Source organism: Denticeps clupeoides, chromosome 6 (genome assembly GCF_900700375.1).
Source record: "Denticeps clupeoides chromosome 6, fDenClu1.1, whole genome shotgun sequence".
NCBI lineage: Eukaryota > Metazoa > Chordata > Actinopteri > Clupeiformes > Denticipitidae > Denticeps > Denticeps clupeoides.
The window spans coordinates 13096994-13119685 of NC_041712.1; the positions used below are offsets into that span (position 1 = coordinate 13096994).

The following is a 22692-nucleotide window of genomic DNA, read 5'->3' on the forward strand; positions in this document are numbered from 1 at the left end:
ATCCCACTTAATATACCATTGTGTCTCTGAGCAGAACACTTAAGACTAAGTTGCTCCCATGGGACTGTCCCTGTAACTACTCGTTGTAAATGTCTGCTAAATGCCGTATGTGTAAAAAGAAAAGGTAAACAGAGTTAGTCTTCTGTTGTGTGAATGAGTCATTGTTAAAATATAAGAACATCATGAAAGATTTTCAATTTTGTGATCTTCCTCATGTAAACAAATTGAGACCAATTATAAATTTGGGTGACTTTCACATATTTTTAAACATTTCTAAAGACATTTGTGTACAATAATTTAATCAGGAGTAGTCAATAGGGGAAGAAAATAGGACAATTCAATGATACCCAAAGAGCACTGCAGTCTCGTGTTGAGCAGTTTCTTTCTCAGCATTCACTACAGCATCAATAACAAAATCCAAAATCACAAAATCACAAAGATTCAAATATCAGCAAGCACAGTGGTTCATTTCCCATTTTATTAGCTTTTAACACATGCATATCGGCCTAAAATACATGTTCCATGTGATATATAGTTGCTTCACACATCAATACCCAAATTCATTGTACAAGCAGTGTTACAAAAATCTTTACAACAATGAATAGTAAAACACATCAGTACTGTACTTTATAAATTACAGGACATATGAGATTCCATTACAGACTCTGGCACTGTGATGGTGGTTGTGGTGTTTAATTTCTTTCCCCATGATTCATATTTTTCACATTTTGGTCACAAAAGCCATGGAAAAATGGACATCTGGAAGCAAACAATGTTTTAAAAAGCCAGCTAGGTGAAGGTGTTGAGAACTGTGGTTAAGAACCATACACATGTACAATATACTCACAGCAGTGATCTGAATTTATCCTATACAGCATGATAACCCAAGAAATCAATTAAATTAAATTAAACAAAAGGCCTTGTGGCAAGAATGTGCTGCTTCATTCTAGATTCTTGCATCACACTTTAAACAGAGGGCAGATGAGAGCAAGTAAGTGCAAAAAGATTAAGTATCATGTAAACACAATGACCACCCTGCTGATCACATGATTTCTGCAGGCCATATTAATCTGTCTTTGACTTTCACTGATTGACGAGTATCACTCCAAGTGATTTCTAATTTTATGAATAATATGCTCTTAATATGTTTTTCTGACTAACAGTGTTTAGCTTTATCTCTTCTCTAGATTAAGCGTCTTGCTTAAATCCAGATGCATTAAATCAGAGGGAGAGGTGGTGATAAACTTAAATGCCAGCATTCTATCTTTATTATTTTACAGATTTAAAAAAAAGAAAGTTAACTGGGAACTTGGATTCGTAAGAAAGTGGACATACGAAGCTGAGAAAGTACATGAAGGCCACACGTCACCGATTTCAACGCTGTGAAATTATAATTGAAGTAACGGAGCAAAAGCTGAAGGACCCATTGAAGGGGACACAGTGTTGCGTAAACTCTACCCACACTTTTCTATGTGCTTTAAAAGCCCCACTGAGGCCTGCATGTTTTAAACCTTCATAAATAAACATCAAAATAGTCATCAAAATACACATACACATTGTTTAAACAGTATTTCTTGGCAAATCTGAAGAACAAAATAATTACACTTGACAACAAATTTGTTCCATAGGCGTTTTATGCAAATGCTGCAGAAATATATAGATTTTTTCGCTATACAACATCAGCTTTGCGGACTCAGTTCTGTCGAGCTACTATGGGGCTTTAATGGCATCTGGCAGAAAAGTAGCTGGATTGAATTGAGCCCTTAGGTCTCCCTCTCTCCTACCTCGTTCTCATTGGGTCTACTCGTGCTAAATATTTTCAACAGTAAATGCAGTCTGGAATTTGTACACAGAGTAGATAAATGCATTTGGAGCATGAAAAAATTATATATATATATATATATTTATATTTATATTTATTTGCTTAAAACACAGATTTTCTTTTAAAACTATTTAAAGACTTTAAATGCAGATTTGACCTTGGTCTTGTAGTTCATCTCTCTATGTAATTTTTGTACCCATTTCTCCCCTTTTATTTTGAGGCAGTCTTATGTGCTTTCACTTTTGTCTACACTCCTCATGTACAGGGTGTGTGTGAATTTGTGTGTGTGTGTGTGTGTGTGTGTGCATACTGATGTGGTAATAGCAGCAGTGTATGTATGAGTGGTTGCTCATCTTCCTCAATCTGACCACTCGTTCTCCTCCGGCTCAGAGTCCTCATCGGACTCGCTATACTCCACAGCGATGCGCCGTGACAGGATGGTGGCCACGTCATTCCCCACAGGCTCCTTCTTGGCCTCCTGCTCCCTTTGCTCCTGTACCTTACGCAGCTGGATGCCTGAAGAACAGAACAAACAAGACAAACTCCTCAAACCACAAATTAAATCCCTCTGCATACATAAAGTAAATTCATTCAAACCAAAAGAAACCCCACAAAGACCATAAAAAAACTCCTGACAGTGTTGTAGGCCTATTTAGTGGCTGTGATTGAAAATGAGCATTGCACTGTGCTGATTGCTTCATTTTAAAATGATGATATTCCTGACAGCTTTGGCTAGCATCACATACCTCTGCGGATGGCAGCCAGCAGGTCGCTGCGGGCATCGCTCATCGGGATGAGTGGCACCTGGCCCTTCCTGGGCAGAGTATCTCCGGTGGGAGGGTGGCTAATGCGTGCAGGAGATGGGGCATGGGTGGGTGGTCCTGGTGGAGGGGGAGGCGGGGCCACTGGGGGCACACCTGCAGGATGTGAGGGGGAGGGGACGTAGGAGGTGGGAGGGGCTGGAGGAGGGGAGGGGCGGGAGAGGGCTGAGCCAGCTGCCAGAGGTGGGGGTCCACCTCCAGTGGCACTGTCAAATGCCGTCTGGGCTGAGGGGATGAGCGGTGGTGGTGGAGGCGGAGCTGGGGGAACAAAGTGTTCAGGAATCTGGTGGACGCTGCAGGAAATAGAAGAGTAGGGTTAGAACTGGATTGCAAATAACAGTTAATCATGCCCTTCATGTCATTATTGTGTAAAATATTGTAGAGCAATATATATGCAAAATCAAATACGTCCAGTTTAAGACAATGAGGTCAAAGAAAGATAAGAAGATGAGAGACTGTTAAATGATATAACAGGCTCTTAACTACATATTTTTTATCACACATAAAAATAAATTGTAAAAAATAATACTGTACACATGGTACAGTTTTGTTCTTTTCAGTTGATTGTACCTCAAAAAGTACAGGACAGATCCTTTTAATACCATGTTAAAGGTACATGAATTGGGAAAGTACCTATTTGTACCCATGAACCTGTACCGCATGGTAATAAACCAAATTAACCCAATGTACCAACAAAAATGGTTGTAAACAGTTAGATTTCAGCTGGACGATAGTGATAGAATGGCAAGTGGATTTGACCAAGTTTTGAAAGTTCACGTTTGTAAAAGTGAATTTCCACTTCTGATGAATCCCACCAGGGAAAATATTGGGTCACAGCAGCATAAACCATCAATGGACAAAAGGAATGTACAAGAAAATATACAAATGATAGAAAAAAATCCCAAACAGACAGCCATAGCAGCATGGAGCTCAGTAGATTAAGACTCTAAGACTCTGTTCCTGTGATTGGTACTGCTCCAGTGACAAGCATTTGTACCCATATAGGTACACAGTGGTACTTCCATTTCTCTTTGTGTTTAGGCAAAAAAATTAACAACGCATAATACATATTGATAAATTAATTTCATGTTATATGCATTTGCTCTATTGAAGTTCCAGAAATATAAAGTGCTCTGTGTTTCTATAGCTGTGTAAGCAGCAATGCCAGCAGGAAAATCTGAACCGGTGTGAGTATGATGCAGAAAATATATATATACACACACACACACACACACACACACACACACACACACATACACACACACACACACACACACACACACACTATTTCTGATCTGAGCACTCATTACCTATAAAGTGGGACGACTATAGATAGCATCACACTTACCTGTACTCTTTGGCCGTGGCTGGGCGGGGCCCATTTAGGGCAGGGTCTGTAGATGGGGGACCATGATGAGCCTGTACTCGACCCAGGGAGTGTTGGCGTGCAGCACCCGCAGCTGAGGAAGAGGTAGGAGGGCGGTAGGCACGGTCCAGCGACTGGGTCTGATTAGGACCAGCCGCATCTTTACCGTCTGCACCAGGGCCACCCACATCCTGAGAAGGATGATTGGGACTAGCTGGGTATGAATGTTCATCAGACATACCAGACCTAGAGAGAAAAAAGAAAAGAAGAAGACACTTTCATTGCTACACGGAAAGAATTAAGGAATAGTTATGAACCCGAACGATCAGGAATGTAGCATTACAAAAATTACAGGAATATTTCTCATTTCAGATTCACAGAATGGAAGCTGATTCCATTCTTAAGTCAACAATAATTATGAATAACTCAGTATTTGGAGTATTATATTTATGACCAGTTATTGCACATATAATTCTCCCATGATTAAACCTAAATTTCAGGAATTGTCTGATTCAGGAATCTCTTTTATTGCACTCATTGGCTGATCAAATACAAGGTAAAAGGCTCTCTGAAAAATAATTTTATTTTATTATAACTATGAATATTTTAACATATCTTTATCTTTATTATTACTTACTAATTCGCATTCCATTAATTTCAACACTGTTTATGGAACCATGTGTGACTATGTCAATTCTCCAGCAGGGAGCAGTACAGAGAAGCCATTACAGGTTACCAGTGTAAAATACAATGCTGCAATGTCTGATCCCATTTAATTAATATGAATAAACTGACTGGGGTGACAACAGCAGAGGTTTAAACATAGATTGTGTTTTTTGAAGTGTTTTTTTTACTTATTTTGTCCATATATAATGTGTCTCACCTGTCGGGCGAAAGAGAGCCCTCTGAGGACATGCCATGATAGGGGGAGGGGGTCAGGCGAGTATCAGGCCTGAACTCCTTGTCATAAGCCATCATGTTCCACTCCTGGCGACGGTTCCTGGCCTTTCGTACCTTCTTCACCTCCCTGGTGGGGTCCTCCATGTGCTTCTGTTCTTGCTGGAAGCAAGTCAAAATATAAAATGTCTGTTACCATAGTCGGTGTGTATGAATGACCTGAATGTCCTGAATGGAAATTACAAAGATGGATTCAGCCATAAAGGCAGAAGGGGTATAATTCAATAGCACACAGAGTAAATTAGTCATTTCCAATACATTGCATTCTTATTGTAGGGCCCAGACAATCAATAATAAGAAATCATTCATGGAAATACAGACCCACGTTGCTGTCTCATTTATACCTCAGCATAACCTACCTTTCACAGCCATGCTGTATAATTATATATGCTGTATAAATCTTAATCCTTTTACTTGCATTCAGTCAGTAATTATGTAATCAGTTATTATGTAAGCAAAATGGACATCATTCTTTGTTTTTATATAGAAGATCCACATTTTTAAAATATCCTATTTATTTGTTAGTTTAACATGCTATTTAATGGACAGAATTTCAATTGTTCACTATAGCTATTTTCTGCTTCTGTAAATTTGGGGAACCAGTCAGTAGAACACCACAGGATTTTGCGATTGCAGAGTCATGTGAATAACCAGTTTTTTTACTCCTTATGTTCCACACAAACCGCAAGTCAACTATTTGGTACAGAACCTTACAAAAAGCACAGTTTTGCCAATTAGAATCAAAGGTGCCAAATAGAGAATGAGAGCCCACTGCTGTTTCTTCTGAAGAACACCGTAGGTCTGTATTCATTAAAACATAGACTATGGGCCTCATCGCCGGCTGTTGAGCTGGAAACCAGAAAAGGGGGATGACTGCTGCCACGCCATCTGTGATCCACAGACACCCAGCGTGGCAAGAGAAAGTCACACAGACATGACATTTAAACAGCACCATGGCGATACAGCAGTCGCTGTGGGACAGGGGGACACCGGGGGCGACAACCGCAGACACTTCAGATGTTGCAGCCTCCCTTTTCCCTTTCACATTCACTCGCTCTCTCGTCCTCTCTCCCCCCACGTGATCCCAGTCTCCCTCTCTGTGTCTGACATTATCTCTTCTCTGAAGGTCTCTCTCCCCTTCCCCCTACTCTCTCTCTCGCTCTGTGTGTTCAGTTCTTCTCAGAGCAGTAACTACTGCAGCAGTGGGATTAGCCCGCTCAAGCAAAAACAGCCAAGTGCTAATCCTGGCAGCATTAACCACACATATGTAGGGAAGACGGCAGATGTGTCTGATAAAAAGAGAGAAACAGAGAGACAGACTGACGATATTTATAAAATTGTTATTAGACATGGTATAATGTAGCCTTGATATATAAAATTAATTCATACGTTATAGTAAACATTATGTATAGATTATCACATGATATGCAACAACTTGCATAGAAATTGTTAGCAAGAAAACATTTATACAGGGTGGTAGGGTGGTAGTATCCTAGTGGGTAACACAGTGGCCTATGAACCAGACGACCCAGGTTCAAATCCCACTTACTACCATTGTGTCCCTGACACTTAACCCTTAATTGCTCCAGGGGGGACTGTCCCTCTAACTACTAATTGTAAGTCGCTCTGGATAAGGGCGTCTGATAAATGCTGTAAATGTAAATGTTATAGACATGCTCTTGCTCTCTCTCTCTTTCTCACACACACCCACACACTTACAGACAGTATCACACTGACCTTCTGCCTCCTCTTCTCTTTCCTCTTATTTTCAGTTGCCTGCAGCATCTTTTCCTTCCACAAGTTGAAGAAATAAGAGGGGTCTGTGTAGAACTTGAGCCCATCCTTTTTGTCATCCCTGAAAAATAGCACTGTCTTAGTGAGGACTTAGTGAGAACTCCACTTGTGGGCTGGGTGGAGTTGAGTGATACGGGAAGTGTAAGTAGAAATGATGTGATGGCTGGTGTTGAATGCATTGGGGTGGTTACTGAATACCACTCCCAGGTGCTCACCTGTAGGGAGTGAGGATGTTTAGTGGTGGAGGTTTGTCACAACGATGGTACATCTCCATTACTGGGTTAGGGATGGAGTTCCTGGACACCACCTGCTGGTCCTGGATCGTGGAGCTCTTAAAGGCCTTTCTCATGTTGATGTCCTGAAGTGACACTGTGAACACACGGATGTATTACGTACAATCACACAGTCACACACTTACACAGTATGACTTACACAGCACATCTCTCACCATCCACTGTGCTGGCTCACTTGTCAAAACTGATCATGTGACCTGAGGCTACTGTACAGCGAAGTTGATTTAAGGAGACAGCCGTCCTTTCAGAAGTAGGAAATTAACTATGCAGCATTTTCTCTAAACTGACTCAGTGGTTTTTGATGACTGCATCATAATTAATCTGATTAAAATGTGCTGGTTGAGAATGTTGAAAAAAATTGTGCCTGCTCTGAATATTGTACAAAACAGCATAATATCTAAATAGCTTGAAGTCCATTGGAGGCTGCTTAAAATGTTAGGTAGAAGAAAGGTTCATTTTTATTCATATTAATTAGTGACGTACTTAAATGCCATAGTCTGTGAAGAAAGGCAATAGCTCTCCTTGCAATACAACAGAGTTCAAGCAACATTTATAGAATTTGCTTCTCTAATGCAGCAAGCGTACTACAAGAAATCAAAGACTTGCTCATAAAATGTTAATAAAAAGGGACGAGTAAAAGGTAATTTGAGCAAAGAATGTCTTAGAGATGATGACAGACACATGAAAACGTTTTTCTTTCAATAACCTCAAACCGCCAAGGTGCCACTAAGCAAAGTACCGTCCCCACACACTGCTCCCCAGGCGCCTTTCACTGCCCACTGCTCGCCAAGGGTGACACAAAAATAAAGGACACATTGCATTGAACACCGTGTGCTGTGCTACAGTGTTTCACAATTGTCTTTCATCCCCTCGAGGCCTGCTGATGAGCCCAGTAGCACCGAGCCGGTCTTTAATCCTTCATGGACACTGTAAACAGGGGCAGTGGTGGCACAGCGGTTAAGGAAGCGGCCCCGCAATCAGAAGGTTGCCGGTTCGAATCCCGATCCGCAAAGGTGCCACTGAGGTGCCACTGAGCAAAGTACCGTCCCCACAAACTGCTCCCCGGGTGCCTGTCATGGCTGCCCACTGTTCACTAAGGGTGATGGGGTAAATGCAGAGGACAAATTTCACTGTGTGCACCGTGTGTATCACAAGTAACAATAACTTCACATATTATTAATGATAATTTAATCTTTATTTGTTATAAATATCACATTTCAGTCTGTAAATTGTGTAATTGATTCACTAAAACACTGTATTGTGGACTATGGAAGTCCAATGTATATAGTATCCACAAAACAATACCAAATGACCATTGATGGATTTACCACTAAATCTCCCTTTATACTGGTTGTATGTGAGAATTGGTGAAGTGCAAAAGGTAGAAGACAAGCATCAGATAGTATACTAAAAGGTTTTATGCAAAGTTTATATCTCATGGTAATGGGTCTCAGAAATGCATGTCTGAAATATAAAATGCATGGCTATAAAGGGATAAATATTACTGTTTCTTATTTAAGAGTTTTTTTAAATAGTTAACAATTTCATCTTTATATGATAAATAAATGGTGAAAGCCTCACTGACTTACAAAAGTGCTGTTTGAGTCATCATGATTTGTGATTTTGAAGCTAACATTTTCTTGGACAGATCTCAAGGTCACCAAATTAATCATTTGAAACCCATTTCCGTCCTCTGGCTGATAGCTGTGTATTTATGACTCAATAATATCCCCTGACAATGCTGTATAAATAATATGGTAGCTTTATCGACTTAACCGCATACCGAGCTCAGTTTTTAAAAATGACAATTCGTCTGATAAGATAAAGCTGTTTATGCAGGGAGGATGACTGGCATATTTTTACAGAGAGCAAGGATGCTGTGAGAGACTGACTGTGACTCAGCAATGTAGCTTGAGCAGGTTTAATCTAACTTTATACACAGAGACACACACACACAACTGGGTGGTAATAGGAAGAGAGATTAAACAAGGTGTGTCAAATAGGGGGGGAAGTGCAGGAATAGAGGTTGATATGCCCTGCTCTAGAGACTACAAACTTGTATTAAATTCCTGGAATGTTGCAATCGGATATCTGATTAATATCAGATTCCAGATCAGTGATTATTTTAGATTGACTTTATTGAATAGAGTGCGGCGCACATTTTGATGTGACGAACTACATGCACATTTCAACACACATACGTACCCTCCTCCACGGTGGAGTCCAGTTGCGTTACTTTGACGGCCAACAGGTCGACCCGCTCCTGCAAGCTATTCATGCGCATGTAGAAACTGTTGGCCTCATTGAACAGCTCCCCAAAGATGTCCTCTGCATGCCGGCCTGTACTCACACATGAACAAACACACACACTCCCATGTAAGCAAATTCATAGTCTTTAATCATTTATTTAAAATGTATTGATTCAGGTAAATAATTCATTGAACCCTGACTGTTCCGTTATGATCCATTTGTATTATATTTGTGCAAAGGATAAATATTCAACAGGGGTACTTCATTCGCATTCAATCAAAAATAAAAAGAAATATTTAGAGAAATCAATGTAAAATATTGTGACCACAAGCCAATATTTACACACATACCTTGGAGAATGTGCTTCTGAAAGGTCTTTGAAAGTGAAAGTGCTTGCTAAGTGCACACAACTACATGGTCAGATCACAGACGTTCATTCAGGCCTGCAGCACAGTGAATGTTTCATTGCGAACCCATTTAATTTGAATGACACCTCACGTGGGCCTTCCTGCTGACGGAGCTTTAGGGGTTTAATGCACCGGCTGTTTGATGTGATAGCAAGAAACATGCCGTTGCAACATGTCTGCTGCAGTTAAGTATCAAGAACCAACCTTCAGCAGAGGTTCACTTACAGCATTTAGCAGACGGGCTTGTCCAGAGCAACGTACATCAGCGCTTTGGATCTTCATAACTGTATAGCAAGACTAAAACAACTGCTGTTCAACAGAGGTGTAAAGAACCTCACATTTAAAAAGCAGCGACCCCATCTTTTTGTAAAATGCACAGCAAACAGCTTCACCATGATCTCAAAAGTCAGGTGATATGATCTAAGAATAGTTTTCCAGTTTTTTTCAGGAAATATATTATATTATGCAATGTGTATGAAAATTTCTGAATATAATAGCATAAAGATAAATGGATTTACCATGATATTCACAGATAACAGGCCTGTGTTATAATCAGTATTAGTACTGTGCCATTAATTGCCATTTGATCAAGCTTTGAATCCCAGCTGGATGTTAATTTTTGCTTTTTCAGATGTTGCAATTTAACTATTTACACTTTATTTGCATACCCCTCCATCCAAATTACACCCAGTATGGAAAACAAATGGCAAGTAAACTCACTTAGGCTGCCAAGCTGTTTAATGATGGCTGCAAGGGTGCTGTTGGTGACGCACTCAAGCTCACTGGTGACCCCCTCTGGCAAAGCCCCACGACACAGGTGCCTGGGTTCGATGCTCCTCTTCACCAACGGCATGGCTGCCCCAGCACACACACACACCTGGCTGCTGCCCCTAAAACACACTTTCCTTTACACCTGTAGAGAGGAGGTCACAGTGTCAAAAATGTCATTGTGGCCAGAGAAGATCAGAGGCTAAACTGCAACACAGGTTGCTAACATCACAAAGAAAAAGTTGAAAAAATTTCAACTGCTTTCAAAAAGTGTGAAGAGTCTCCTTTGCTATTCTAAATGGGCTGTATAGGCAAAGTTTTCCTAATTTAATTCTCACCATTTCCCGATCCACCAAGGTGCCACTTTGCTGCCACTGAGAAAAGCACACACTGCTCCCTGGGCACCTTTCATGGCTGCCCACTGCTCCCTCAAGAGAATGGGTTAAATGCAGACCACATTTCACTGTGTGCACTGGGTGCTGTGCAGTGGTGTGTCAGGTGTGTCAACTAATCAACTAATCAATTCTCTTTCACATATAAACACACAGGATGATGATCAGTTTATTCTGTTACATCCTCACCACTCCTGAACACAGACCTACACATGTGATGGGTGCATTGGTACTAATGTGATTTAAATAACATACATTTGAGTAAAAGGATGATCTCTTCATAAAACATGCTAAAGACTAGAAATAAAGCAAACAGCCTTGGAGCGAAATGTCCGATTGTCAGGAGATGAGAAGTTAAGCTTAAGGTAGGGCTGCACAATTAATCAAATTTTAATCATGATCACGATAAGATTAAATTTGATTATCGGCGATATTTACATTTAAATAATCAACCACCAGGGACGAATGAAATCATAGACTAAGCGACAATCTCAAATTGTGACAGAGTGAGGTGTGCACTTGCAAAAAAGTGTCCATCATTTGGGGTTGAAAAAGTTGACAACCCTAATAGATATTTACACCATAGATATATATGACTATGACTATGCTGAAGTCATATTTGGACAGGGTTTCAAGCTCATTCAATCATGCTTCTCATACCGTACGAGCAAAAACGTGACTTTTGCGCCACGTACTGTTATAATAACGAGAGAATGAAGAATCAGTGCATAACATTTCATAAATAAGATTTTATTTTATCATCTTCTGGCACCTCTTTATATTGTATAGTTGGATCATTGTGTATTGTCCTTGACAAATCTACATAAAATGCCTGTTTTTGGACCAAATAATGCTCTTCCGCTTATCTTTTCCAAATAAGCAGGTAAATGGATGTCCATCTTTCATATTAAAGTATTTTCACCTGCCTTTGGTCATCTCTTAAGTCAGAAAATGTTGACAGGCTGGAATTTACCTGAAATCCTCATTCACATACTGTTTGTTTAAAATAGAAAGTGCAATAAAAATGTGTTTTACCTAAAATAACGAATAATAATAAAATAATAATCAATAATCATGAATACAATATTGATAAAAATAATTGTGAATTGATGCATTATGACATTAAATAATAGCATTAGAAAACTGAAGAGAGAACTATGACCAAAGCACAGTGAGTGTTTAGAGGATGATGGCCTTCATGTGACTCTGTTAAAGAGGTGGACGACTGGTCACATGGAAGCACTGAAATGCTCACTTGAGGTCCAGAGCTCCTTAAAGTTCTCCGAACACAATGATCCTTAAATGCATTTGGGCAGAATCATTATAACACAGACATACTTCATTATGTACACCTGGGGATTATTTATTGATGACACATAATCAATAGAAATGGGCAATAATTTTTACCTGATTTGAAACCACAGACAGAAACTCTGTCCATATTTAATCCGAGGCTTTACAACCATATTATACACATATAATGTGTATATACGCAAACATATAAAGTATATTCTAACTCTGTCTGTCTATTGGTCTGCCTGTCTAGCTCTCCTTTTCTACTACTGATGAACCAAGGCAGCATGTTGTTCTGTTACCCTGACGACCTTTGGTGTGATATACAGGTAGCATTTATATCGCCTGCTCAGTACAGCATGTGAAATAAATTAAAAAGAAAGAATGACATGGACAGACAGGCAGAGGGACTCCATTCTGTCAGCACAACGGAATCTAGAGGCCATCACCATGGCAACATCCCAGTCTTTCCTCATGCTCTGTTTCCCAGTAGCATGGAGCTGATGCCAGTGGAAGCCCAGCAGTCTAAATCATAACCACAACAACATGATTACACATGTATTTAAAATAAAGCACACTAACAAGCATCATCTTTTGTGGATGCTGGAACTGTGGGCTTCGATTTGCTGCAGCTCTTAAAAAAAAAGAAAATAGGACAAAACACTCCCCGGGGCTGTGAACTCCATTTTCAGCAGCTGTTGGAATGGCATTAAACTGATCTAAATGTGCATAAACAAACTGAAGGGGATAACCCTAGGCATGCAGCGAAGAAGAGAAGGCACGTGACTGCAAGGTCTCATTTTCATAGCCATGACATCATAAAGCTCAGTAATGTAGCCTAGCAACCAGTATACATGACAACAGGTCCTAATCTAGAGATGATATTTCAAAGAAAATGAGAAGCCATTTGGGTGAAATGTATTCACATTTATGTACAACATTTACATTTACGGCATTTATCAGACGCCCTTATTCAGAGCGACTTACAATCAGTATTTACAGGGACAGTCACCCTGGAGCAACTTAGGGTTAAGTGTCTTGCTCAGGGACACAATGGTAGTAAGCGGGACTTGAACCCGGGTCTTCTGGTTCATAGGTGAGTGTGTTACCCCAAGGCTACCACCACCACCCCAAAACAGTGCACAGCATTTTCACAATAATATTTTTTTTCAGTGTATATAATTTTGAAACCCAGTTATTATTCTTATAAATTCTAAACTTTTGATCAGGACATACTGTACTTCAACAGGCCATAATCATAATACATACATCAGGACATTCTTGACTGGTTAGACCAAGGATTTCCAGTCCTGTTCCAGGAACCCCCAGTCAGAAATTTTAATTCCAACCCCCTCATAAATGGCTAAACTGTAAAGCCATGTTCCATATCCAGTGCTACTTGGTATACACTCCATACTTGCACTTGCTGCACTTCTTGCACTTCATGTATATTGCGTTGGTTTGATAATCATCTGTATTTTATGCATGTCTGTAAATAAGATCATGATTTTATATGTATATATTTCTCTCTAGTGCATATAGTATTAAGAGACACCAACAGCAGGAACCAAATCCCTTGTGTATGTGGGTTATTATTATTGTAATTCCTTCCTAAACAATGTTCATAGACTATAGAATTTAACAGATTTACTATTAATAATATGGACGTACTATAGCATTGAGAAATATGAACGTGTAACAAAATGTAAAAACTATATAATTTTGAGAAAATTGCATTTTGAACTATTATAGCAAATTGCGAGCTGTGTGTTTCATTATATTATATGTCAATTTTCAATGTAACATATTCAGAAGCTATATAAAAATGCTAAGCATCTGAGATGAATTTACCATTTCTGCATTTATGTCTTGAATTAAACAAATGATTCTAAATGATTGAAACACTTGACAACATGGCTCAAGAATCTGTCTGTTGTCTTTCAACAAACATTGAACCCTAACCCACTTCTAATAAATGCTGAAATAGCATCAAAAACAGCTCATATCAGCCGATAATATTGATATCGATTGGGTTCTAAAAGTAGCTTCTCTTCCTTCTGCACTCAGCTAGCAGGCTAGAGTTCAATTTCTTATCCACTTGTGCTCACTTCTGGAAACCCGGAAGATGTGCTTAATGAGAGACTAATTCATATGACCTTGTGCTAAATGCAGATCATCGTTTATCAAACAACTTTTAGAATCAAATGAGACCGTTGATTGTGTCGCACATGGAAACATAATGGCCAATTTTAGCCATACTACTACGTATGCTGATCACTGTGAGGGTGTTGTGAGTCTTTCTCTCCCTCCCACACTCACTCGCTTCAATCTGGAGACCCAATCATTTCATAACGCCGGATCAAAAACGTCTCCTAACAACAGTATCTCTTCCTCACCGTCTTGCTAAACTCGGGTGAGCGAACCACGCACAAGCCTTGGAAGCCATGAGAACACCGCCAACTAATGAGAGGAAACCATGGCAACCCTTCTGCTGCACTGGTGGCGCGTTTAACAAAAGCACTTTTACATAATCTCCACACCAGACAGGATTCAGGAATGTGAATCGGAGATGGCATGCCATTCCACCCACCCAACTGTACTCGGATGAAACGTCTTTACCGGCAACTTCTAAAACAACGCCACTTCCATGGCTTCAGTTCAGGGTGCAGCAATGTTCTGAACATGGCAATGATGCTGAGAAGTGTCCTGTGAAAAGTGCTGCTGTGAAAGGACCCAGGATTGCAGCATTTTGCCTCATTGTTTGTAGGCAATACTTCAGAACAGAAAGTAAAGGAGCACAGACAGCCATTTAAAAAAAAAAACTCTTTACACGGTTACATAACACATACACCATGCATTTAAGACGCATCATTATCTGAGTGGAATTAGGAGTGTGAAGAAATAACATCTGGAACAATGCTAAATAAATAAATAAATTAGCTGAATATCCTGCAGGGGGGATCCTGCACTGTTACCCCATTTACGTCCACATTACATTTACATTCACAGCATTTGGCAGACGCTACTATCCAGAGCAACTTAGATTATGACCTAAATCAGCCTTCAAAACGATATAAATAACATTGTTCACTACTGTTATGCACACACAACAGTACGTCTACGTCCACACAAGATGTTTTCTAGAGAAAACAAACATATTTTTGTGGTCACAAAAATGCGGAGGCCCGTCAACAAGGAACAATATTTAATAAACCCGATTTGTGGCTTGTGTACAGCTCACTGTTTATTAAAAAGATTATGTACCACTAGTACCTCCCACTATAAGGAACAGAGATTATTTAACACAGTTACTTGGCAGAGAGAAGGAATGGAGATTTGCAAATCTAACAAGAACCCATGTGCAATGGAGCTGTTTAAATTACAGAATATATATGAGAATATAGCAGAACCTAATAACTTGCGAGTCATTAAAGTGCACCATTGAGTCAATTAATATAGTCAGTACACATATAGTCAGTTCCTTCGACAGCCTCAAGCTTATTTAAGTGAAAACTGGAATGGACATCCCCGTGCTCCTCACACGCAGCAAAAACTCCGAGCGGAGAAAGGAATCCACCCCAAGACCCGGAGACAATTGTTGCGCTGCGAGACACTGGCGCACACGAAAGTCACGTCGACTCAGGAGACGATGCAGACGTAAACAGCACCAACACACACATTCTGGCGCAACGTGTCAGTGGAACGGCGCTCGCATAAAAAGTGAAGCGGTGCCGCCTGACGCTGTTGATCAGCATTACGTCACTCCGTACAACACTGGCGCACACGACATGTGTGCATGTGATCGGGAGGAGAGCAAAAAAAAAAATGGAAAAAATGAGCAGAACGCACTGTGACTACGTGACCTGAACGGTGACATGATGCTGAACGGTCACACGAATCCAAAAAAAGGGGGTTAAAAAAAGCGACGCGAATTCATACGCCCCCCATCTTCCTCCTCCTCCTCCTCCATACCGTGCAATGACTGGCGATAATGACCACCGCCGTCGCTACTAACTACTTCAGCAGGCAAATTTACCAACGTGACACCCCGAACGTGGACTTACCCGCGGAAATAAAAAAAAAACCTCCTTTCGGTGGCTTCTTCAAGTCCCGCGGCGGACCTGACGGACTAGGCGCGTTCACAAACTTGCCACATGCCACGAAGCCCAGGCGTCGCTGCGCGGCGCCTCCATGATCGGTGACTTGTCGAACCGCGGGGCGCAATGGTGGCTGGCCGCGGTGCTGAGACCCGGGCGCATCCGCGCGTTTCCTTGGCAGCGCCGCCTCTCCTCCGCGAGCGCGCTGCAGCGGCGACGCCACGGCGCATGCGCCGGTCAGGAGTCGCGGACGGCGGCTGTCGGAGATCCGGCGAGTGCGAGCGGAACCGTATCGATTGGTTTATTGAATTCTAGACTCGAGAACATGGCTGGTGTGGTCCAGCCTGGATGTTTGAAAGATCCCGTTCATGAGGATCGGTTTAAAACTGTCGTTAACGAATAGGTGGGGATGCGTCGACTGAGACAGAGGACACTGGATTCCAGGGTAGAAATCCTACATATTTTGGAGGATGAATCAAGTCCTAAAACAAATCGTTCACTGGAATGAAACACCGGCCTAGTCTTACGTGATAACATCTTCCATAAACTTGTATGAACAGTAAAATGATTTTAACGGTGACATTAGATGTCAGTGTCAGGCAATGCTCAAAATAATTACTTGTTTGACTTGTGCTGACAATATTTATATAGAAACATCCAGTGGGTGGCCTAGTGTGGAGCCAGAAGACCACATGTCACAGGTTCACACCCCAATGTGTCCCTGAGCAAGACACTTAACCCCAAGCTCTGGACAAGGGTGTCTGCTCAATGTCATAAATGTAATACAAATAAGGGCACATTCAGAATCAGAAACAAGACATCAGGCACAGCACATAAAAAAGTCTGAATTTAATGTCTTATTCACCATATCCCCAGAAAGAAAAACCTAGTTAACATTTGAAGGAAGCTAAACAACTAAATGTTGTTTGCCTTGACAAGTACTACGTTATAGCACTTTTTCTAGAGCAGTCACTGCTTGGCATTTATACACTGTGGTCATTTATTTATACAGTGATACACGATAAGTAACATAGCAGCTAAACATAAACGCTGTGGGTAAATTATTAAGACCCACATATACTGTATGCAGTGACCATAATAACTACTACTGCATAACAATGGTGGCTGGCTGCAACTGTCCTGTTAGTTGAGTGCCCTGAAGGGCAGGGTAGAGGATCACTATATATGACTAAAAACATGCATGTTTCACAACTTACCATCTTATCACAAATTAAAATGGTCACCATATGTCATCAAATATTTATAAAAAAAATGTTCAGGCTAATGTTGTCAGCAACCAAAGACACGGTAAGCAGGTGAGAGGTAAGGTCAGCGAGACAGCAGAGGAAGATCACTGGGATTCATTATAAGACTAGAGTCCAGATTCAGGCTCTCTGGGGAAAACAGGAAAATTAAGACATCATCTCATCAGGTTCATCAATGGAACAGTAGCTTGTATTGAAAAGCGCTTACCCTGATCAAAATTCAGCTTCTTGGTTGAGCCTTCTCCGAGACCTTCCATATCCACCAGGTCACTGTTAACATCTGAGTCATTAAGAGCACTCAGGGTCACATCTGAAAGCAAACACCAGGACAATTACATACAGACCAGCCATTGCTTATGAAAAACCATTAAGACTATCCTGTTATCATTGAAAGTTTTTTCTTATTGTGATACACAGCACAGTACACGGTGCACACAACAAAATCTGCATTTAACCCATCACCCTCACTAAGCAGTAGGTAGCATTGGGTGGGGACAGTACCTTGGCATCTTGGTGGTTTGGGATTTGAACCCGCAACTCTCCTTACCTGCTAGGGTACCCTACTCATACAAGTACTGGGCAACACAGTCGTAAGATATAGAGACCTCTTAAAACTGTTTATGTCAGCATCCAAATAAATATCTATGATATCCAAGATATTATTTATTTATTTGTGTGTGTGTGTGTGTGTGTGTGTGTGTGTATATATATATATATATATATATATATTACTAAATCATACTAAAACAGACTTGCACAATACATTCAATTGCAATAAAATCACAAAGCTTAATGTTTAAATTGGGAAAATATCCTCACCTGCCGCCTTTGGTTTCTTAATTGTAGGGGGCAACGTGGACTGAGCGCTCTGGAGAGCTGTTGTCGCAACTTGAGATGTCGGCACGCCAATGACCGTGGGGGGTGCAGGGACAGGACCACTGACTAAAGACATGGTGGTTTTCTTCATGGTCTTCTTGGGACATTCAGACAAGAGAGGCACCCGGTTGTCTTCATAAAGTTTCCTCTTAACAGTGGACTTTATCTGAGCACTGAACAGGAAATACTATTTATTTAAAGACAGTTCTTGTTATGAAATAACATATTATATGTCATGAAGTGGTCCTTACACTGTGCGGTCCTTAATGACAGAACTGATGCTGTTCAGGTCGTCACCAAAGCGCCTCACGGCTGACCGCAACATCTCAATCTCAGTTTCTGTCCATTTGGCTCTGTGGGAGACAAACTCTGTTAAAGTTTGGCCTGTGAATTTAACAAATGTGCAGCACGATGCAGTGATGGGGATGATAGGGATGCGGTGACGTTCAAACCCCGCCCAGAACCAAACAAATATCAACGTGTGGTCCATGATACGACTTACCCCGCCGGGCTGGAGTCGGCCACGGGGTGCAGCTGCATGGTCAGTTCGCCCAGTTTAGTGAAGGCAGCGCCTGCGGCAGAGAAGATCTCCCCCACCTCACACACAAGACACAGCAATAATGTTAATGTGGCTCACAGCAGTGCGTTTTCAGGTCCACATTAAAGCATTTTCTCACCTTCGTTGACGCAGAAGTCATTTTCGTTAGCAATTAATAAAATTACACAAAGCTGGAGTTTGTGGTCAATACGGATTCCAAGCTAAAATCGCAGACATCACATTGATCGTGTACATAAACTAGCTAGTTCGCTAGCTGGATAGCGAAACATGAATAAACGTGTTTCAAACGAAATTCATTTTAAAAACGAGAACTAAAGCAGAACCGAATTAACTGCACGTGGAACTTTTAGTCAGTTTTGATCCATTGCTTCTGTTTAACACACAAATCCAACTACAGCTCTTTGAGACCATAGCTCCGGAAAGAGCGGAACACAAAATCCCCTCATGCTTTGCGGCGGAGCATAAGCTGTCCGGATTGGTCAGACGTTGCTTCTTTGGTCAAGTCTGATAGTAAATACAAATACAAACACAAGCGGTCTTGCCACCTAGCGTTGCGGAAGAAGTAACGCGTTGTTTGGGGAGAAAACAAAATAGTTCTGAATTTAGTTTTTTTTTTATTTTATAAAATATACGTAAATATTGTGGTAAAGACGAAACAAACTGAATTGTGTTTTATGTACAAGATGTGTTATGATATTATAAAAGCATGTACATTATACATTGTTGTGTACTAACATGTACAGGTTGTGATTGTTGATTGTTTAAAGAGGGCGTAGCACGGAGCTGAAGACTATTTTATACCATTGTCGATTCACCACAGACACCCCGGGCATCACGTGACTCCTTGCAGCTTATCGGACTGCTGCACCTCAGAATCGTGGCCGGGGGGAACCATATCGTGCGCGGTCGGACTGTAAAATAATTTAAGGCATTTGGCATAATAAAAGAACGATTGTGTGAGCATCATGATAAAAGCCTCGATACATGCTGCGTGCGTGTCGACACATGGGCTGCATTCAACGTCCCCACGACATCTCGCTGCCATAGTAACATTCGTCACGGATGCGACTGGCGAATGGAGTCGAAGGGTCCCGGAAACGGCCGAGTGATCCCTGAGGTGACGTCAGCCACTGGAGGAGGAAACCGATCGCCTTTAGAATACACCTACTATTCGCTTGGCCGTTATTCCATTGTTTTTTTGGTTAAAATAAAATAAAAAACGAAGGAAATGCCGTCGCTTCTGTTCTGCGGCCCGAAGATGGCCGCTTGCGGCATAGTGCTGAGCATTTGGGGGGTCGTCATGCTGGTAAGGGCATCTGCTAACACCTTTTACTCCGCCTAGCATCTCTCAGCCCGTCCATGTAAATTCCCGTGGCCGTCGTATCTTCTGGCTTTTACACGAACCCGACCACCGAGGCAGAGTTTTAATATCGACGCCTGCTTTGTGTTTTCGGAATTTTCTGTTTTTTTGTGCTGATACAACGTATTAAATGTATTATTAATATTAATAATATATTTGCAATTATTTTTATTTCTGGTGTAGCTGTGCTTCATTGTCACTCTGCCGATAATTATAGAATTTTATTATTGTATTTTTTTAGGCCATGTTGGGAATCTTCTTCTGCGCCAAGTCAGCGGTGTTGATAGAGGATGTTCCCTTTACTGAAGAGGACATGAGAAACGAGTAAGAAAAACTTCTGGTTAAAATATGGCTGTAATCTATACCAGTCCAATGGAACTTCGATATGGGCCATGCGCCCAGTTGGAAACATGGCCGCCGAATTCCTGAATTATTAATCAGCTCTTTTGTGGAATATGAAGATGTTAACTGAGGTCTTTTTTTTTTTCTCCGGCATACAGTAAAAACCCGCCGCAGATCATCTACGGCCTGTACAACCAGGTGGGCATCAACTGCTTCATCGCTGCTGCCATCTATGTTGCTGTGGGCGCCGTGTCCTTGTGTCAGGTTCGGCTCAACAAGCGCCAGGAGTACATGGTGCAGTGATCCTCTTGGGCGGGACAGTATTTATATGTACAGTACAAGCCAAAAGTTTGGACACATCTTCTCATTCAATATGTTTTCTTTATTTTCATGACCATTTACGTTGGTAGATTCTCACTGAAGGCATCAAAACTATGAATGAACAAATGTGGAGTTATGTACTTAACAAAAAAAGGTGAAATAACTGAAAACATGTTTTATATTCTAGTTTCTTCAAAATAGCCGCCCTTTGCTCTTGGCATTCTTTCGATGAGGTAGTCACCCCAGAGGTGTTTAGCACTTGTTGGCCCCTTTGCCTTCACTCTGCGGTCCAGCTCACCCCAAACCATCTCGATTGGGTTCAGGTCCGGTGACTGTGGAGGCCAGGCTAAGTACATAACTCCACATGTGTTCATCCATAGTTTTGATGCCTTCAGTGAGAATCTACCAATGTAAATGGTCATGAAAATAAAGAAAACACATTGAATGAGAAGGTGTGTCCAAACATTTGGCCTGTACTGTGTGTGTGTATATATACATACATACATACATACACTGGACAAACACTCGTCACACCTTGTATTGTTTTGTAAAATAGAAAGAAACTATACAAATTAAAACTTCCGTTGAGAAAGATATTAAATACTGTGAGATTGAACGATTGAATTGGCCAGTCCGTTCTGTTCCAAATTAGTCTATGTGTTTGTGTTGTGATATCTGAAATGATGTTTTATCCTTAATTTTTTATTTATTAATGTAGTACAACGAGTATAAGGTCACTTCCAAAAGTGAATAATTGCTTGTGAGGTTTCCTGCTCTTTAAAGAGTATATTTATGTATTGTGCAATGATCTGAACGTGTAATTTTAACTGGAGGTGTGAAAAAAAAAACATGATGGTGCAATAAAGTAAAACAATGAATCCAAAAGGATTAAAAATAATAAATGAATGCCATGGGCGTTGTGTTTTTTTTTTTTTTTTTGTAGTAGTAGTAGTATTTCAATGTCTATATTATATATTAACAATCAATGTCATATATAAAGCCGTGTTCAACACATCCACCCAACACTACATTTTACAAAAGAATGTTATTCACAGCGTCGAATTTGCGTCGAATTCCATACTGACACTTTCTGTACAAGTGAATTAATGTCATTACAATACACTGCAGCACAGCACATGGTGACACAAAATGTGCAAATCAACAGCCCTTCCTCAGAACAGAAGCAGATCACAACTACGAGATCTGTGTGCCAAGAGTATATCTGTGTCAAGTATGGTGGAGAGCTCACCCTCAACTCTACTGATGGAGCTGGCGAATTGGTTGAGTCTCCTTTGACAGCTTTTGTATAACTGTTCCTGTAAGAGATTTCCGTAACTGAGACAAAAAAAAAAAAAAGTTCCTTAATTTAAAGGTTCCCTAATATAATTTTGCTTCTATGCTTTTATGTAAGTCTCGTTGGACCCCTAATACTATATCTGAAGTCTCTTTCTGAAATTTAGCCGTGGTGCAGAATTACAGCTACTTTGAGCCAGTCCCACAATGAGATTTCCCAGTTTTGGTGTGTGTAGCTTTAAATGCTAATGAGGAGGAGAGAGGCGGGATGAGGAGAGTGGCCTATAGAAGCGAGCGGGCAGTAGCGGAAATGGCGTCTTCAACACCATCACAAACCACAATGTTTGGCACTACAAGAAGGTCATGTCGACATTTTTCCAGATAAAAATGATATTAACTCACTGGTTCTTCAAAGT

General features: G+C 40.8%; 3 protein-coding genes across 3 annotated transcripts; 1 reads left to right on the plus strand and 2 right to left on the minus strand.

Annotated features, from left to right (window-relative positions):
- Positions 1-448: 448 nt before the first annotated feature.
- Positions 449-16485, minus strand: LOC114793093 (wiskott-Aldrich syndrome protein family member 3). The gene is made up of 9 exons (XM_028984774.1): positions 16228-16485; positions 10431-10623; positions 9259-9393; positions 6976-7129; positions 6704-6821; positions 4893-5068; positions 3992-4255; positions 2569-2936; positions 449-2338 (listed from the first exon to the last, which is right to left on the minus strand). The coding sequence occupies exons 2-9, from the start codon at positions 10561-10563 to the stop codon at positions 2181-2183; spliced, it is 1506 nt and encodes a 501-aa protein (XP_028840607.1). The 5' UTR covers positions 10564-10623; positions 16228-16485; the 3' UTR covers positions 449-2180.
- Positions 16486-17089: 604 nt separating this feature from the next.
- On the minus strand, positions 17090-19453 carry bacc1 (BPTF associated chromatin complex component 1). The gene is made up of 6 exons (XM_028984246.1): positions 19079-19453; positions 18904-18998; positions 18653-18754; positions 18345-18574; positions 17734-17835; positions 17090-17654 (listed from the first exon to the last, which is right to left on the minus strand). The coding sequence occupies exons 1-6, from the start codon at positions 19097-19099 to the stop codon at positions 17590-17592; spliced, it is 615 nt and encodes a 204-aa protein (XP_028840079.1). The 5' UTR covers positions 19100-19453; the 3' UTR covers positions 17090-17589.
- A 599-nt stretch (positions 19454-20052) lies between these two features.
- On the plus strand, positions 20053-21349 carry rnasekb (ribonuclease, RNase K b). The gene is made up of 3 exons (XM_028984447.1): positions 20053-20266; positions 20562-20644; positions 20821-21349. The coding sequence occupies exons 1-3, from the start codon at positions 20189-20191 to the stop codon at positions 20963-20965; spliced, it is 306 nt and encodes a 101-aa protein (XP_028840280.1). The 5' UTR covers positions 20053-20188; the 3' UTR covers positions 20966-21349.
- The last annotated feature ends 1343 nt before the right edge of the window (positions 21350-22692 follow it).

Coding starts and splice junctions, on each gene's coding strand:
- LOC114793093 (XM_028984774.1), bottom strand. CDS start 10,563: ATGCCGTTGGTGAAGAGGAGCATCGAACCCAGGCACCTGTGTCGTGGG. Junction 7,130..9,258: donor GGACTCCACCGTGGAGGAGG/GTACGTATGTGT, acceptor GTGTGTTCACAG/TGTCACTTCAGGACATCAAC. Junction 5,069..6,703: donor AAGAGAAGAGGAGGCAGAAG/GTCAGTGTGATA, acceptor ACTTGCTTCCAG/CAAGAACAGAAGCACATGGA.
- bacc1 (XM_028984246.1), bottom strand. CDS start 19,099: ATGACTTCTGCGTCAACGAAG. Junction 18,999..19,078: donor TGACTTCTGCGTCAACGAAG/GTGAGAAAATGC, acceptor CTTGTGTGTGAG/GTGGGGGAGATCTTCTCTGC. Junction 18,575..18,652: donor GTCATTAAGGACCGCACAGT/GTAAGGACCACT, acceptor TTTCCTGTTCAG/TGCTCAGATAAAGTCCACTG.
- rnasekb (XM_028984447.1), top strand. CDS start 20,189: ATGCCGTCGCTTCTGTTCTGCGGCCCGAAGATGGCCGCTTGCGGCATA. Junction 20,267..20,561: donor TTTGGGGGGTCGTCATGCTG/GTAAGGGCATCT, acceptor GTATTTTTTTAG/GCCATGTTGGGAATCTTCTT. Junction 20,645..20,820: donor GAAGAGGACATGAGAAACGA/GTAAGAAAAACT, acceptor TCCGGCATACAG/TAAAAACCCGCCGCAGATCA.